This window comes from Corvus kubaryi, unplaced genomic scaffold (assembly GCF_017639235.1).
Source record: "Corvus kubaryi isolate FWS band 111438036 unplaced genomic scaffold, C.kubaryi_AGA036_p1.0 37249, whole genome shotgun sequence".
Lineage (NCBI taxonomy): Eukaryota > Metazoa > Chordata > Aves > Passeriformes > Corvidae > Corvus > Corvus kubaryi.
Window position 1 is genome coordinate 5,058,761 of NW_024581072.1, and position 17,969 is coordinate 5,076,729.

The 17,969-nt window shown below is 47.6% G+C and overlaps 2 protein-coding genes and 1 long non-coding RNA gene across 5 annotated transcripts; 2 read left to right on the plus strand and 1 right to left on the minus strand.

The window, feature by feature from the left end:
• The first annotated feature begins 1,754 nt into the window (after positions 1 to 1,754).
• Positions 1,755 to 7,118, plus strand: LOC121662413 (acrosin-like). 3 transcript variants are annotated; one of them, XM_042023536.1, is made up of 5 exons: positions 1,755 to 2,118; positions 2,437 to 2,649; positions 2,938 to 3,203; positions 3,483 to 3,619; positions 4,013 to 7,118. In XM_042023536.1, exons 1-5 carry the CDS (start codon positions 2,057 to 2,059, stop codon positions 4,328 to 4,330), a joined length of 996 nt encoding a protein of 331 aa, XP_041879470.1. In that variant the 5' UTR covers positions 1,755 to 2,056; the 3' UTR covers positions 4,331 to 7,118. The 3 variants fall into 3 exon arrangements, with proteins under 3 accessions (XP_041879470.1, XP_041879467.1, XP_041879471.1); XM_042023533.1 differs by having other exon boundaries at positions 3,483 to 4,101; XM_042023537.1 differs by lacking the exon at positions 2,437 to 2,649 and having other exon boundaries at positions 3,483 to 4,101.
• A 2,580-nt stretch (positions 7,119 to 9,698) lies between these two features.
• LOC121662328 lies at positions 9,699 to 12,353 on the minus strand. The gene is made up of 3 exons (XR_006015252.1): positions 11,253 to 12,353; positions 10,452 to 10,568; positions 9,699 to 9,915 (listed from the first exon to the last, which is right to left on the minus strand). It is a non-coding gene; the product is annotated as an uncharacterized LOC121662328 (long non-coding RNA).
• A 169-nt stretch (positions 12,354 to 12,522) lies between these two features.
• LOC121662414 lies at positions 12,523 to 17,679 on the plus strand. Its single transcript, XM_042023538.1, has 3 exons — positions 12,523 to 12,697; positions 15,537 to 15,707; positions 16,387 to 17,679. Exon 3 carries the CDS (start codon positions 16,602 to 16,604, stop codon positions 17,616 to 17,618), a length of 1,017 nt encoding a protein of 338 aa, XP_041879472.1. The 5' UTR covers positions 12,523 to 12,697; positions 15,537 to 15,707; positions 16,387 to 16,601; the 3' UTR covers positions 17,619 to 17,679.
• The last annotated feature ends 290 nt before the right edge of the window (positions 17,680 to 17,969 follow it).

A 17,969-nucleotide genomic window follows, 5' to 3' on the forward strand; every position in this document is an offset into this window, starting at 1 on the left:
CGGGCGGAGTAGCCTTTGGGCCCTTTTGTTCTCTGGACAAAGTGTTGATTAGCAGCTCCTTGGGCCTCATCCTCTGCTCGCTTGGAGGTTATCTTACTTGCTCACACTTGCTAACATTCTTGCTAAAAAGAGAGAAAACTACATCCACACAGCAAAAAGCATTTCTAACATTATATAGTATCTACCTTTATACTTTGCGAGAAGCCAGTATTATAATATATGTTTATAACAGGAAGGATTGATTGGCTGCAGTTCAGGTTGCAGTGGACCACAACCCTTTCCTGCTCATCCAAAGGCAGCCTCAGTGCCAAAGGCCCACTCTGTCCTGCCCACACTCCTCCTCCACATGTGCGCAATGGCTGATGGTGACTTTGTCGCTGTGGAAATGAAGTGGCCTATTTTCACAGATTAGCATGTTTGCAGTCCCACTCATTCTCCTGTGCGAGGCAAGGCCTCCCTGAGCCAGCACCTGCAAAATGCAGCTGTGGGCAGGCAAGTCAGGCAGGAAGATAAAGGGCCCTCCAAAGGGCTGGAACTGTGCCCACTCAGAGGAGGGAAAGGGTGCAGTGGAAGGAGGGAACACAGGTCCTAGGGGCTTCTGGGTCTGGGGGACAGCTGCTGGAAATGCACTGTTGTCTTAGGCTGCTCGCATCTGATCCTTCTGTGTGTGTGCTGTACAGCACACCAGGGAACTTGAAACTGGACTCTGGATATCTGGGCAGTAACATTCTATCTCCCTGGTCTTCCTTGAACTTCATCAAAGGAAAGCTAAGGAAATTGGAATTTGATCATCAAGGAGAGGAACTTGTTGGCTGTAACTGAAATAGCAGTCCAGTGCATAGCCTCTGCTGTACCTCTTGAAATAAGGGTAAGCTGTTTAGCAGTCAAATGGAAGCAACTAAATAAACAGGCTCAGCTGTAAAGGGACTCCACTTCTGTAGAAGGAATATTACTTTTAATTAGAGTTCTTCATAGTTACTTTTCTAAACAACACCAAAAAAACTTGGGCCTTGAGACAGTTACATTTGTTTAGATGATTTTCCTGTCTCAAGCAAAGCAAATGAAAACAATGTCACAGATTGTTTTAAAATCAGAATGTGTATTGCTTTTAGTTGTTGTTGTTGCTGCTGCGAATTCTGTTAAGAGTTTTGGATGACAAGCAAAGTCTTATATCACTGGCACACTACGAGCACCGGTTGCCCAGAGAAGCTGTGGATGCCTGTCCTGGGTTGCAGTGTATTCTATTACCATCCTCAGGAGCTGTTGAAACCAGGTGGGGCAGTGTTTCCTTGCCTCCTCCCCCCAGACTATCTTCTGTTAATGAGCCTAATCAACACTTGGCCTCATGACTCATCACCCCACTGTGAGATGCTCCACCCAAGCATCCCATCGTGGATATAATCTGAGACTGAACACCAGAGACAAGCCTTCCCACTGGATTTCCAGAGGACAGGAGCTACACAGCCACCACTGGACCTTCTGAGGAGGGGCAGACCCTTTTTCTACAGGATCGCCACTTCGGGAGGACTGCAGCCACCATTCTCCCAGACTGCTAGCACCACCCTGACTAACAGGGTACCAGGTTGTATCCTAACTCTGTCAGTTTAACCCAGGGTTATCCGCTTTTTTTTTTTTTCCTTCCCCCCTCCTTTTATTTCCCTATTAAATTGTTATTCTGACTTGGTGTCTCCCACTAGTTTGTTTTCAAACTAGTACAATGCCCCATTCCTTTTACTGTATAAGGCCAGCTTGGATGGGACATCAAGCAACCTGGTGTAATGGAATGTGTTCATGTGCATGGCTGGGGCTTAAAACTAGTTGATTCTTAAGGTACCTTCCAATTCAGACCTTTCTGTGGTTTTATGACTCTATGTTGCCCCTCCCCCCACCTCCAGAGGCCAGCACCATACCCAGAACATGGAACAAGCTCCTCTGTGACATCAGCCCCAGGGCCAAGTACAATGTGGGCAATGAAGTGCTGTGGGCACTACCTTGGCAGAGGCACTGGAGGTGAGAAGTCCTCGTTCTTTGCAGCTGGCCTGTGTTTCTGACAGCAATGATTTTGCTCTGCATCCTCATCCTACTGGCTCTCTGCGGGTCTGCACATGGCACCTGTGGGTAAGTAGCCCCAGATTCTGTGGGGAGACCCAGGCAAGGCTTAGGGGGTTCTCTGAGGATGCCCACTTGCCACCCGTGGCCATACCACAGCTTCCAAAACCCTGGGTGGGAGCCTCAGTTTATTACCAGCGTCTGGGCTGCTGGCACAACTTGTCTATGGGGCTCAAGCAGAAACAGGCAGACAGACGCATGCCCCAGGCAGTTCCCTGGCCCTGCTAGCTTTGCAGCCAAAGCCTTGTGGGAAGGGAAGCTGGCTGACCTTCAGCTTGCACAGCAGCAAGCCTTTGCACAGGACAGTAATGATTTTTCTGCTTACAGAGGGATCTGTGGGCTCCGGCCCATGCATGCTACCTTTGGCTCATCACGCGTCGTAGGTGGCACAGATGTCCTGCCAGGGTCTGGGGCCTGGGCTGGAATTGCCAGTATCCGTTGTTTCTGGAAACCACCAATATCCGTGCATGTCTGTGGAGGGACCCTCATTGACGCACAGTGGCTCCTCACAGCTGCCCACTGCTTTACCAACATAACAAAGTAAGGAGGACCTGGGCATGGAGATATCCCCACACCACCCATCCCATTTCCTTGCAGTGTGCCTAGTGCCAGGGCATTGCAGAGCCCAGCTGAGAGACTGCTCAGGGAGAAGACTGGGCTCATGCCGCTGCTTCCTAGCAGCATCCAGCTTAATGTATCTCGAGCCTACTTTCACTCTTTGTAGTGCTGTTTTCCTCTCTGCCCCAGGAAGCAGAAGGCAGAGAAGTGCTGGGCTGTAATAGCACATGATTTTACTCCCTCTCATGCCTCTCTCCATCTGCCTTCCAGTCCCATCAGCGAGTGGGCCGTGGTGCTTGGGGCCACCTCGTTGGGTCAGTCAGGCCATGAGGTGGAAGTGCGTCGGATTAAGCGGCTGATCATTCATGAACTCTATGTTCCTAAACTTGAGTATAACGACATCGCCTTGCTGGAATTGGACCGGCCAGTCCCGTGCAGCTCCTCCATTCAGCTCGCCTGCCTGCCTGGTCCCACAGTGAAAGCGTCAGAGCTGAAAAACTGTTATGTTGCTGGCTGGGGTGACAGGATTGTAAAATGTGAGTTCCCATAAAGGACCTGTACCCTGAGGGCAAGCTTGGCACACCAGGGAGAGATGGCTGGGGCTTCCTGACAGCAGAGGCCAAAATGAGAGTTGGGCTGTGGGACGTATGCCTCTGGAGAGATGGGTCTGGCCTGCTGCCCAAAGCCAGACAGCAGTGACACAGCACTCCAACGCCTCTCTGGAGGCAGAGCCAAGCCCTAGGGAAGGACTTCACATACAGGCTAGGAGAATGGGCAAGGAGCTGCTTGGAGCTCATTCCTTTCTCTGCTCACAGCTTCAGGTAGAGATATCCTGCAGCAGGCCAAGGTCCAAGTCGTCAATAACAAGCTCTGCAACAGCAGCGACTGGCTGCAGGGGTACATCCATGACTTCCATGTGTGTGCTGGGCAGGGCGGCGTTGGCACTTGCCAGGTAGGAGTGTGCTATGCATCCCTCAGCACCCAGCAGTGTGGGCGGCCCCATCACACCACCCAAGCACAGCCCAGCCCATGCTTTTCCTGGCGCCAGCAGCCCTCCCAGCCCCAGCTCCGCACTGCCGCTGGAGTTTCCACCCCCTTTCCCATCCATGGGTCCTTGCTCAGTGAAGTCCAGATGCCAACATCCAAGCACAGGGAGACAGAGAGCCCTACCTTAAAGGCCCCCAACCTGCTCCCAAGGGTGTCAAGGTTCCGCAGGCTCCAGCACTCAAACAGAGCTTTGCTCTGGTGGGAATCCAGTTCTGACAGGCTGGGAGAGCAAAGGAGCTAACTCTAACTGCTGAGAGGGGCTCCCAAAAGCACCTTTATCCTCTCTGCTCTGCTTCAGGGTGACAGCGGGGGGCCTCTTGTCTGCCAAAGCAAACATGGTGACTTCTTCTGGCAAATTGGTGTGACCAGCTGGGGAGTAGGCTGTGCCAGACCTAAACGGCCTGCAGTCTCCAGCTCCACTCAGTACTACTACAGCTGGATCCAGGCCATGATGAGAAAAAAGCCAGCAGTTACTCCAGTGCCAGCCTACACAACCCCCTTGCAGACGCTACCTCCAAAACCAATGCAGCCCTGTCCATTTTCACGTGAAAAGCTGCTGAATTTCTTTAATCTGCTGAAGGAGATCTTGAAGTTCCTAAAGGAAAAAATGTTTTGAATGGCAGAATGGACCAGCTGCAGTTCAGGCTGCAGCGGACCACAACCCTTTTGTTCTGAGTTATATTAATTTGAATTTTATTGAACTGAATAAAATTTTAAATTGTAAGCAAAAAAAAAAAAACCAAAACAAACTTGTATTTTCTGTTCTGAGAATATTCTGCATCCAAATTCTGTAAAATCCTTCTGGCTTGATCATTGCCCAAGCAGCCTGAACTCAGATATCCCTTTATCCTCATCTAGGAAGAACTTGGCCTCACACTCCGTTCTGTAGAGATCAATGCCTTCCCTACAGATCTTGATACCTCTACAGTGGACAAGTAGCATCTGACACCTTAAGTCTGCAACAACAAGTGCAAGAAACACAAGACTAGGAAAACGAGATAAAGGGCAAAAATGCCCTGCCAGTAAGAATGTGAAGCCCTTCACTCTCCTCTGTGCCCTAAGGATGACTTTTGTTCCTATCAGATGGTAACTGGGTTTTTGACCAACGTAGAAACCTAAGCAGTAAAGAGTTAATGCATTGCTATGCCCCAATGCCCCAACAGTCATCAAGCAGGCAAGTTATAACAGGATGTGCCTGAAAAGGGGAGCCATATGAAGGTAAGGCAGAACTGTTCTGCAGCTGAATTTCCTGTTCCAGTCCATGGTGACCACACAACATAAAGGACAGCTTAAGTGTAGGAGTGGGGTCAAGGAGCAAGCAAGACCAATAGAGGGAGAATCAAGACCACCAAAAAACCTTCAAAGCCCCCCAGCCCATTTCCAGAAAGGTCCAGAATACTGGGCTGCACATGTTAATTCATTTGTATGAATAGTGAGGAATCTAATCCCAGGCTGGGGAAAGCTTACCTATAAAAATGTACCACCACAGAGGTTGGGTGGCATGCTCTCAGGACCCTGGACAGCTGTTGGCTGGATCAGTGCTGGACCCCGGACTGCAATCTTCTTTCCTCTCCTATCTGATTTCTCTTTCCCTTTTTCTTCCCTCTTTTCTTTTATGCTTTTTCTTCTCATACTATTAGAAGATAGAGGCAAAGCATATACCAATTGCCATACTGAGTGTGTAGTTTGTTAATAAAAATTTGTGAGCCCCAAAGACTTGTCAGCAGGGAGAGAAATCTTCACTAGAGATCACCTGCACAGGTGATACTTGACCAGCATACCCAGCTGATATGCACAGTGCCTGCTAAGGCCACATTATCTTTTTGTCCACAGTGTTTACTTTGTAAGAAAATAACCTTGCCCTTATAAAAACTGCATTCAATTAATGACATTTTCTGATTCAAGAGTGAACTTAAAAAGATAGAAAGGAAAAATCCAGCCCCCCTAGCCCTGAGATCTAATTAAAAATTCAGGACCTGAAAGGTATTGAACCACTTGACTGCCAGTATCTGTTTATCACAGACAGGAGTCTCAATCCTATATGTTTTCAACTGCCAGAGACCATCTTCCCAGGCTCTCAGAAAAGTCAGAGTGTGTCAAGCATGCCTGCAAGATCTGGAGGGCTGAGTCTCCCCAGGGTGCTGGTGAGAAGGGCACTAGGGCTCGGGGAGTCAGGAGGGTATCCTTCAGGATCTTGGGCATTTCTTCCTCTCCTGCTTGGGACAGCAAGGGACCAAGGTTTCTCCGTTTTGTTGCGCTGTGTGAGACACTTTGGTAGTGCCAGTGATGGGGAGCAGCTTCTCAGGACTCCTTGAATTACCATGGAGAACAGACAGAGCCATGGGAACAGAGTGGAGCTGCCCCATTTGCCATGATAAGCAAGAGGGTGTCGCTTATGTGATACCCTGTGGCCATGAGTTCTGCATGGGCTGCATCCTGCGTTGGGCAGAGAAGAAACCAGAGTGCCCGCTCTGCAGAAGACTGATAGAGTCTGTCAGGTTTTCTCTGCAGGAACAAAAATACCTAGAGTGTGTCATCACACCCCAGGGAGAATCACCAGAGACCAGCAGCCAGGTTGGATCCAGCGCTGGATCCAGGCAGAAAGATCTCTTTGTCTCCTGGATGGGAACAGCTGCCAGTGCCCTGCAGCTGTTCTTCAATCTTTGCAAGGGACACTCTCCCCAGCTAAGCAGGGGCCTGCAGGGTCCTCATGGTGGCTGGCAGTGAGACCAGTCTAGTATGCCCTATGCCTCTGTGATCCAGATGGGGTGTAACAGGGCATCTCACCCCAGAAGAGCTTATCTGTTGCTTTTAGCTGGTGGAATAACAGAGCATCTTGCCCCAGAAGAACTTACCTGTTTCTCGCTAATCAGTGAAATAACGCAAACAGGACAAGCTGTCTTGTAGTGAGTTACTTTCGCACCATGGGAGTAACACTCCCAGCTGACAACAAACATTTTGCTATGGAAGTGATATCTGGAAAGATAAGCTGGAATTTCTCACTGACAGACACCTCACTTTAAACTACAAAAGCTACACAAAATTTTCACAAAGCAGGAAATCTTCTGCGCATTCCCTGGAAATATGTGGGATTTTCCCCCAAAGTGGGGACACCTGTTTTGTGGTTACTCCTCTCAGGCTGAGTGAAAGGATTTGGTGTACACTATCATTTCAGTGGTAAATTACATTTGACTCCTAAGCTATATTATTTCTTTTGCTAGCTTTAATATACGTACTGTAATATTGTGTGCTGTTCTGTGTAACCTACTAGAAGTGCTTTTTGGTTTATACTGTAGTAAGTAACTCTGATTAAGGCCTTTTTTCTGTTATCTGCTGTCTATTCAATAAATAACTCATTTTATAAGTAGACCTGATCTGCCATCCTTAGAACTTGCAGGCCAGAGTGATTTTAGGTGTTGCCAATTTAAGCTGTTGCCAAAAATCTGAGTTTAAGGCAGGGCTTGCCTGAAGCTCCCACTTGATCCATGACAATGGGGAGGTCATGGTCCAGATGCTGCAGCCTCTCCTGGAGGAATACACAGAACAGCTGGTTGATGGCACTGTCAATTTCATTGTGGACCAATGCAATGAGGAGGCCCAAAGGCTGCTGCACTCCCACACTGCTGGGAAGCTGGACAACAGCCCTGAGGCCATTTCCCACTTCACCAGCTCCCAGGGAGAGGCTCCCACCTGGCATCCAGCCCCTGCCAGCAGCTCTGACGGCTCTGACATGGAGGACCAACCCAGCACATCAGAAGTTGCCCTCTGTGCCCTCCGCATCCTCCAGCCACCTGTGCAAATTGGTACAGAGCAGGTGCAGCTCCAGAAAGAGCATGGGGATGCAGTGGTGGCAAGTTCCTCTGCCCAGGGTGTTGCCTAATATCAGAAGAGAAAACTCTTGCAACAGCCTTAAAATAGTAAGAAAAAAAGCAGGTCTTTATTGGAAGCTTCCAGGTGCCCTCGTGGTCATGGGCACACTTGGCACCAGATTTCTATAATTTTTCTAAGTTTAGCAAATTAGCAAATCTAACAAATATTGTCCAATTAGAAGAGCACTTGGTTAGGTAATTTGCCCCCAGGTTCTGCCCCATTGGAGTTATTCCAGGGGCTTTCTTGTTATATCTTCTGTGTTCAAGTGGAAAACACAGTGTCCTTGCTAGCCTAAAGAGCAAGACAAAACAGTATTTAAGGAATGTGTTAGAAGGTTAGCTTACTGTTCTAAAAGGTAAGGGGAAAGGGTAGGAAAAGTACTAGAAGATACAACCATGTATTAGTAGTCTACAAATCTACAAATATATGAAAAATGTATAGAAAGCAAACATCTTTAGGCATCAAGGGCAGCAGCCACAGTCCCACTGCTCCTTGTCAGGGCTGGGAACACTCACACCGGGGGCCCTGGCATGCCCGAAAGAGGAGGGCTGCTGGCTCCAGGATTCTCCCCAGCCATGCAAGCAACCACTTCACTGACAGAACTAGTAGGACTCCAGCACTGGAAAAAGGAAATTAATTATTTCCCTCACACAGTCTCTGGCTGTTGATTTCCCCCCCTTCTGGTGCCTTTCCCCTTCCCCTCATGCCCCACTGTGGCTGGCGCTTGCCTGTTAGGGAGGCAGGCTATTCAGAAAGTTGCAGTTGCAATGAGAGCTGTAGGTTGAGCTCTGGATGGGAGCCCAAGTCAAGAGGCCATGAACTGCCAACTCTTGGCACAGGAAAGGGCACAGGGACCTGTGGCACCAGCCAGGGAACTGGACACTGAGACACAGCAGGAGCTGAGACCCCCAGACTTCGGTGCTGTGAGGGTACAAAAGCCCAGGGGTTCCTTTGTTCACAGTCCCTCCTCAGAGGCACCAGCTCGAGCTGTTGTTATTTAGTTATTGCACCATGATTAAGCTATTTGGAGGACCTGGATGTCTGAGAATCTGCTGTGGGAAACCTGGGGTTGAGCTGGTAAGGAGTCCTGGTCAGACTGTGAGTGTGGGAGGTGTGGCTGTGAAGGGGCTTCAGTTCCAGCTCAGGTGGTGTGAATGTGGCTGCCAGAGTGGCTTCTGGATGGTCAGACAGGGAACTTTCCTTAACAGCAGGGTTCAGGGCTGGATCCAGGTGAAACCAGGCCGTGAAAGGCCCTGTAGGTCTTTAGAAACAGCCAGCTGGATAGCAGCCTTTTGGGGAGAGCAGCAGGGAGGGTGGCATGGCCTGGCTGGAAGGTGCCTGGGCCTTACCTCCCATTTGGAAATGTCAGCCAGCCCACGACTCAGATTCCTGATCCTCCCCAAGACTGTCTTCTGCACAGCAGTGGTTTCAGAACTGGTGAAGTCCAGCAGCACCTGGAAAAAGAGAAGCTGCAGACGAGCCCTGGGAGCAAACACCTGCTCCAGCAGGAGCAGTGTGACTCTGCTCCTAGGCAAGACTTTCATGGTCCCTCAAGGCTTCCTCTGACCTTGAGCAAAGTCTTGGTGGGTTCCTGCTCCAGGAGTCCCTTGCAGGCCTGGGACAAAGGCCCAGGCCAACCCTGTTGCAAGGCAGATGCCATCCTCTGCAGCCATTCTACTCCAAAAGAGCTTGGTGTCAGCCCCTGGTGCTTCCCCAGGGGAAGTGGGAAGTGAGCACCCTCCCCACAGCACATTGCCTGCCACCCAGGAGAGGGAAATCCCTCCTATCTAGGGTGAGGAACAGCCCTGAGACCCCCATTATTTTCACAAGCCAGAACTCAAAGATGCCATGCAGCACCTTATCGAGACTGGACGCAGGAGAGCTGAGTACCATTGCTTCCAGCATGGTGTTCACAGCTCTCAGGGTCTGCAAGGAAGACAGAGAGTGATGGCATTGATTCTGCTGTTCCTCCCCACCCTGGAAGACTGATCTGAACTCGCAGTGCTGGGTCAGGATGCACATGCTGCCTGGGAGAGAGACATGGGCAGAGAGTCTGCTGACTATATAAAAATACACAAATATCAATTTCAGTTTAAAAATTTAATTTATTGCAGATTGCTAAAACTGTACTGCCTATATCTAAACATGCAAATATCAGTATATCTCTCTAAATATCCATACACCTCTAACTGTATAAGGACAACAACATAATACATCTATAAGTATAACTATATAGAGGGGGATCCCAGGTAGTTCATTTTCACAGGCTTTCCCCTGGTAGCTTCCTCCCATGTAGAGCAGCCCTTCTGGAAAGGTACAGCAGACGGACATCTAGGAAACAAAGGAAACACTGAGTCAACACTGGGCCTTGTTTATGTCTCCCTCAGCAGCACACCCAGCAATAGTACTTCTATCAGTGACTAGAAAACATGGCCTGAAAGGCAGGTTCTCCCTTGGGAATTTGAGGCCTGCTGTTTACAGAATAGGGAGCTCTCCCGAGTTTTCAAAACTTTAAAGTTTTGAAGTACCCCAATAAAAGCTGCAGCACTAGCTCTGTAAATAGCACCCCCAAGAACTTTGAACAAAGACCTTCACACCTCATGAAAAGAACTCCAGCCTTGTTTCTTCTCTGTACTGACAAAGAGACCTCAGTCCTAACAGTAGAAACTGATGGGCATTGTGAGATGAGTTATTAACTAACATTGTTACCTGGGATCTAGAAACTGCCCTCTGAAGTCCATAGCAGCTCCTCCAACAATTCTACCATCATCTATTGGATCAACTACTCTGATCTTCCCTTTCTGTGAAAGCTAGGCTCAACGTAGCTGTCTCAGTCATCGCTAAAAACATGTGGACTCTCTTCTTACCAGGGTCCTCTGGCTCAAAGGAACTGTTCCCACAGCTCATGTTGCCAAGTGAAGCTCTCCTGCCACAACGTTCACAGGCTCACTTCCTGAAGACTCACACTGACCCAAAATATTCTCCTTAAAAGGAAAAAAAAAAAAACCTTTAAACAGAAAGATATTCTCATTATCACCTGTTCAAGAATATTAGTCTCTTCTGCAAACAGCCTATCCATCAGTACCTTGAAGATGAATGATTATTCAGAGCCTGCAACATTTCCTTCTATTAAGGAAAAGAAGGCTTTTTTTCTGCTATGTGTGAGTTTACAGAAGACAAAAGGGCATCACACTGGGTAATAAGACATGGATAATTCCAAAAAATCACACTGTCCACCTTGAGTCTGCTCTTACTCAAATATTGATAAGGCAATGCCTGTGTATATTAATAGAAATAGACATTTTTTGATGAAGCCATACAAAAATACGCAAAAAGGCTGGGTAAATACAGGAACTAAACACCCAGGGAAGTCTGGGAAGAGCCAAGAGTTAAAGACAGGAGATTTTTAACCAAAGGTGGGAAACTGTCAAACCAAAGGCCTTGTAGTCCGTGAACTACTCTTCAAACACAGAATAAGCCACAAGTCTTTAACCACTTCACATCCAGGACCAATATTGCGCTTCTTATCACATACATAAGTCATGAGGACTCAAAACCAAAACACCTGTTCCCCAACAACTCCTTGCCTCACACACTTAATCCCTTTATTCCTAAGGAGGAAGTCTGGACTCTAATTGCCAAAGCCTTCAACAATGGAAAATACATACCTCTCAAAACACTGTTCAAAAGCTGTCAAAACTGCCAAAGTTCAAAGTGCAGGTGAGACAATTCACTTAGTAGGCATCAAGGAAGGAGTCCTGCCACCTCTGTGTGCACTGGGACAAGGACGTGCTCCTCTCTACCCAGCACTGAGCAGAACAGCGTATTCCAGGCTGGAGTTTTGGGGGCAGATTTCATTGGAATATATATCTATCTGGAAAGACACCCAAGAGGAAGAAGACTAATCGTTGCAACAGAGAGAGCAATAATGGCAAGTTTGCACCAGCTTTCCCACCTAGAAACTTAATTGAAGGCATCAGGATACTGAGAGGACAGTAAAATAGTAGCTTCAACACATACACAACATGGCATTTTGAGCGCCTACAGACTAGGCAGATCTCGTGCAGCAGCCAAGAGATGCAGTCAGCCTCTTGCTTTGCCTTTGTGTTCAAAACCGGAAGGAGAGACTGCATTTGGTGCTGTAAGAGTGACCTCTCCACGCCCCTCTCTGCACATGAGACTTACAGTTTTGTACACAAGGAGAACCAGCCACAGGTAGAGCAAAGGACGTTCACAGCTTGTCAGGTGACATAAAGTATGAACATGTGAAAATGCTTTATACCAACCAAATGCTCATAAATTGTATTTTCCACAGAAAACATAAAATTATTAACTCCATCTAACCATTTCCCTGAATTTTCAACAAAAATGTTTGCCTTCAGTGGCAATTCTCAAAATACTCTTTAAGATCAAAGACATAACCTAAAAAGCTTCCACTTCATCAACATGAATGAACCTGCAATGTGCATTTTTCCTTTGAAAATGAGCACCTGAACTTGTCTGACACAAGCAATGGTCTCGTGCTTCAGAATGCAGGATAGTTCTGATTCCCTCCTCCTTTTTTAAAATTTTGTTTTAATAAACAAGCACTTAATTAAAGACGCTTTTACTTCTCAGGCGTGTGACAACACTGAAAAGCTCTCAGTGCACACCCCAGCACCGCTACTGAACAGTCACCTCCAAGAGGGCATCCAGTTCAGGGTGGGACAAAGAAACTATCTCCTCGAGCGCCTGAAACACAACCTCGAGGTCGGCCGGGCCGGGGCTGACGGCGGCGGGCGGCGGGGGCGTCTCCGCCATCGCCCACAGTCGCCGACTGTCGCGACACACGGGGGCGCGCGCGCGCGCCCGCCCAACGACCGAGCGCCAACGGCCGCGGCGCGAGGGCCGCGCCGGCCCCGCCCCGGCACGCGCCCGGGTAACGGCACGGGACCGGCAGGGGGCGCGGTGCTCCGCCATCCCTCAGACACCGGCAGCGCCCCTGCAGTGAACCTCCGGAACATCGATGCAGTCACTAATCAGGGAAAATTAGAACGGAGGAATCATTCGGGCTGGAAGTCACCTCACAAGATCTCTCCTTCAGCCTCCTGCTCAAAGCACAGACGTTCATCGGGTCAGACCGGGTTGCCTGGGGCTTTACCAGTTAAAGGATGCAAAACTTCTCTGGGCCCGCACTCCACCACATTGTCCTAAGTTTTTCCTCTCTAGTTTCAGCTGATGCCATTTTCTCTTTTCTCCTGCCAGGCACATCTATGAAGAGCCTGGCCTTAGCCCCTTGATCCCATCCCCATAGCCTCAAGGTGCTTTCAGATGCCCTACAGCTGTTCCTGCTCCAGATCATGAACCAGTCCTAGACCCACAGGCTCACCTATCAGGGTGAGCGCTCCACCCCCACTCCCATGGTTGCCTTCCATGAATTTGTCCTATATTTCCAATTTCCATCTTGACTTGTTGATCATAACCTGGATGCAGGAGCCATTTGTGATCTGAAAAGTGTCAAGCAGAAGCAATAATCCCTTTTGTCCTTGCTGAATTTGATGGGATTCCTTTTAGCTCATTCCTCCTGCCACTTCTGGTACCTGTGGATGGCAGTCCTGCTCTTGCACATACGGACAGCCTCCTCCTCTTCCCTAGTTTACCATCATCTGCCAGCGTCACAGTGGCTCTCCTTTGCTTTGCCCACTGCCCACAAGTTAAACAGGAAACATCCCAGGATAGACCCCTGCTGGATCCCACTTGTTGCCAGATGTCTCCGTCATTGTTTTGCTGTCAGGATATCATGCTTGGCTTATACCTTTCTGCTGCACCTGGGAAAACAATGCTTTTCCTCTCCCTGCAGGAAACTGTAAAGTTTAAATAATTTGATTTGTACTTATAACCAGGTTTTTGGTTTACAGTTTGGCTTGATCTTAAGGAGACCCTTAAGATTTCCAATGCAAATAATTCAATATTGGCATATCCTGGAGTGAGGAATATCAAGCCCTTCATTCAGAGTGATCAGCTCTTGCCTTGTGCCACATTATAAAGCATGCATGCGCAAGTCCTTGTCTGTCTAACGAATACAATCACAGTGCACACTGTTTTAGCATGTGTTTGACAGCAAACATTTCAGTGCTCACTCCATTGATTTTTCTGCTGTAGGCTGCAGCTTTGGTATCTCTCTTTGTATCTAAATGTCTTAGCAGATGGGCACTGGATTTAACTGACTTTCTTGTGTTTGTACCATGAAGAGTGTCCAAACCTGGCAACACTGACTTGGTATCTGTCGTTTAGATATTCATATGTAGGAAAAAGAGCGCACTGAGAGAGCTTGTGTTACACGTGAAATTGCATGTGACACAGAAAATTAGGAGTCATTTACTAATTAAAAAAGCAAAGTAATATATCACTAGGCACAGCTGGAACTGCACTGGAGAAGACACAAGACATATTTATTTGAATTTTTTATTCTGTAGTACTCTATATCACTTATATATATAAGAGAGAAGGATACTGCCAGCAAGTAAAACTGGTGATAGAGAAAAATATCCCTTTAAACTTCTGATTACAAATTAACTAGTTGTAATCAGTTTTCCCTGGAAACATCCTACTGACATTCTGCAGAGCATGATGTTGGATTACAGTTTGCTTCTAGTGAATAAGGAAAGATAATCTAGCAATCCTAGACAGAGCTGTGTCAGGCTTTTTTTTTTTTGGTATGGCTTACAGATATTTTCTCCTCAATATTTTCTGACTGTCTTTTCCTTCCTTACACTACTAAATAAATAACAAAATGTGGTTTAAATTCGGTCTTCCAGCAATTTCTGACAAAATACATATATATACTGAGGATATGAAAGCCCGGAGAATAGATTATATATCTCCTGCTAGACTGGTGGGGCAAGTGGTGAGTGGTATCCCAATCTGTTTGTGTTAACCACTTCCAACACGTTGATTGGCAACAGCAGCAAGTCCATTTGTGTGAAGGAACAGAGACTACAAGGCTCAAAGTGAAACTGCCAATGCTTTGTCAGCATGACCAGTGACGCTGCCTTATTTTATCAGAGACTCTGATTATTTACAGTCATCAATTTTTATACTTCTGTTTAGGTTATTGAAGTTCAAAAGACCATGAAAGTGGCAAGATCGCTAAAAAAGTTCTCCCTTCACAGAATCATTTGCAGTTATTTTCAGCTTGGACAATATCCCTGTGCCTGTGGGGGTGTGTGCACAAAAACTCCAAGAAAACATTCCTGTCTCACTTACTTGGAGTAAGGATTTTTTTCCCCGTTCTTCTTACATTCCTACAGAGCCATGAAATGCAAGGACTTTTGACCCTTTTTGATCCTAACAATTCATTTTATACACTGAACCTCCTAAATCATTGCTTCAATACATCTCTCTCACATGCTATTGACTTTACTGCTGCCATTTCTGTTCTTTCAAGCGATGAATCTTGTTTCACAAGGCTGGGAAGACAAAAATCCATTTCAGAGCCTCAAACAGGGAGTTAATTTATCATTACTTCAGTAAGCATTCTTAGTTGCATAGGGCATTAATTCTCTCTCTTGGTCCTCCATATCAAAGGTGTGGGGCTTTTCCTGAAATACTGCATATTTGATGAAATACTGCTAATTTTCCTTCATAATAATGTGCAACTGAGATGTTATTGTCCAATTTTTATGCTCTTTCCTTTTAGGTCTAGCCATTGGATTCTGTCGATTACATATACAACTAACATATGCATTTATTTTCTTTACATTTCTAATGGACAAGCATCCTAGGGTTAATATAAAATATAAAATTGTATTAAATTTGTATGTGACATAGTCTGAAACGTAACGAAAAACAGTTTTCATGTCTGTCCATCTACCTACCTACCTCCCCACCTACTCACCTACCTATCTACCCAATTCTCTATAAATTTGAGAACAGCTTTTGTAGTAATCATCTCCCTTTACACTAATTTTCAGGTATAAAGCCAAGCATGCATTTACTGGAAAACACCTGTTGAGCACTAATTTTTATTGTCCACCTGGTCCAGTTGAATTGTGAGCTGAAAAAGTTCCTGCAGGCTAAAAAGGGAGAAGATTGAAACAGAGCAAGAGACCCATTTTGTTGTGGTGTTTCCTTTTTCAGAAAAGGTGAATTTTATATTTGTTCTTGTCGTTCTAATTCTCTACTTCTAATGAAAGTGGAGAACAAAGGAAATGGAAGAAATACACTCAAAGACCCATCCTTCTAATGTGGAAATGAGTTCAGAATGGTTTGGCAAAGACCTCTGTGAATGGAATCCAGGTTGTGGATCTGACTCTCCAGTTGAGTATCTGTTCCTTCAGGTCTTTATTTTTGTGGGGTTTGACCTGGTCTCCCCTTTCAAAAGGACTCTATTGCTTCCACCTTGTATATCTTTTAACTACTTCTTCCAGAAAAAACTGTGGCCTCCACAGTGCTGAAATTCTTGGTAGGAAAAGGGAAAAATGAACTGAGTGTAGATCAGATCCATAAGCATAAATCCTGCTCAAAATAAGGAATCAAAATTCATCTAAAAATTCACAGGAATGTCCATAGAAATGCCATGATGAACTGATATTAAAACTGGAGACATGGGCAAGGCTTTGGTGACTGCCATTTAACTGTGGTGGTGAGCCAAAGACATGAGTGAGAAGAGAGAGTGTAACATGGAGCTGCAGTAGCCCCAGACGTGTGCAGAGGCACGAGGAAATGCAGGGATGGATATCCTGTTGTAACATCACTGGGTGGGAGGATGACATCACCAGGAGATAAGATTGTAACCTTACCTCCCTCACTGCTTGTATTCAGGGGCTAGACATCCATTCAACTGTGACATCACTGGGTGGTGGAAAATAACATCACCAGGAGATGGACTGTGATACCACATCCCTCGCTGGTTATATGTGTTCCTGCAGAGCCTGGCTGCGCCAGTTTAGCTCAAGTCTGGACTTCTGTTGAGTGTGCCTGCAAGTGGGAGCTCCTTCTGGCCCTCAGTTCTCCCCAGGCTGCCGCAGCACGAAGACATGGCCACAGGGGCAGACTGGAGCTGCCCCATCTGCCACAACACTCGGAGTGATGTGGCCTCTGCTCTGCCCTGTAATGACCAGTTCTGTCTGGGCTGCATCCTGCGGTGGGCAAAGACAAATCCAGCATGCCCACTCTGCAGCAGACCTATGGAGATTGTCAAGTTTTCTGAGCGGAGCAAATGGGACTATCTACAGTTTGCCATCATGGCCTCAGAAGAGTTGGCAGAGGACAGCAGCCAGGCAGGGAGCGCTCCATTCCACCTGGCCCAAAACAACCCCCATCACCCTGTGGTGTCCTCTTCAACTTCTCCAGAAAGGATGCTGTCCCCAGATGAGCAGGGGACTGCAGAGCCAGAGTTGATGGGTGGCCTCCTGCCTGAGGTCTGGGCAGAACTTTTCCAAAGGCAACAGCAACTGCTGGACCCTGTGCTTCCCTGGCTGCGCTGGAGGCTGGCAGCAGTCTATCAGGACCAGTGGTGGCAAGCAGAGGCTGCAGAGGCCTCCATCCTGCACGGTCTCTGTGTCTGCGGTCCGAATGCAGAGACCTTGGTTGAGCTGCTGGAGCCTCTCCTCAATGGGCACACAGCATCGCTGGTCTATGGCATCATCAATGTCATTGCAGGCCAGTGCATTGACAAAGCCCGAAGGCTGCTGTGCTTCCATCATGCCAGCACCAACTCCAGTAGCTCCAGCTACACTAGCTCCCGAGAGGTGACTCTTGCCAAAGAACCCACAGGCTCTGAGGTAGAGGAGGAAGCTGGTACATCAGAAACCGGTCTCCAACGGAGTCCCAGCCACCCCCTATCTATGCCCACCTGCTCAAAGCAGGACCAGCCCCAGGAAGAGCAGGAGCAGACAGCGGCAGTGGCAGGTCCATCTGGTCAGGGCTGCAGCCCCTCTCCTCCTGGCCAGGGCAGGAACTGCTCTTCTGGGAAGCCCCAGCATGCCCGGAAGAGGAGAGCCCCAAGGCCCCAGGATTCTCCCCTACCCAAGAAGAGGCCACCCCGCCAATAGCACTAGCAGGCCTCCAGGAACTTTTCAGCCAAGAAAAAAGGAAATAAATTGTCATTTCCCTGACAAAGTCTCTGAGTGCTACTTTCTCCCCATTCTGGTGCCTTTCTCTGGTCCCCACACTCCACCATCAGCCAAGAGCCCCCACAACTCCAGGGCCATTTTGGCAGTGCCTCCTCACAAAGGAAATCCTGCTGCAGCCATGATGATTGAAAAGCTTTTGAACAAGCACCGAGGCGGTGCTACCAGAGGCATCAGGAGTGAAAGACTGACCAGGCATTCATCATATGAGAAGAGTAAAACTCTGATAGTGCCTAACACAATTTTTGCCTAAGACATGTGCAGTTTGATGAC

Coding starts and splice junctions, on each gene's coding strand:
- LOC121662414 (XM_042023538.1), top strand. CDS start 16,602: ATGGCCACAGGGGCAGACTGGAGCTGCCCCATCTGCCACAACACTCGG.
- LOC121662413 (XM_042023533.1), top strand. CDS start 2,057: ATGATTTTGCTCTGCATCCTCATCCTACTGGCTCTCTGCGGGTCTGCA. Junction 2,650..2,937: donor TGCTTTACCAACATAACAAA/GTAAGGAGGACC, acceptor TCTGCCTTCCAG/TCCCATCAGCGAGTGGGCCG. Junction 3,204..3,482: donor GGGTGACAGGATTGTAAAAT/GTGAGTTCCCAT, acceptor CTCTGCTCACAG/CTTCAGGTAGAGATATCCTG.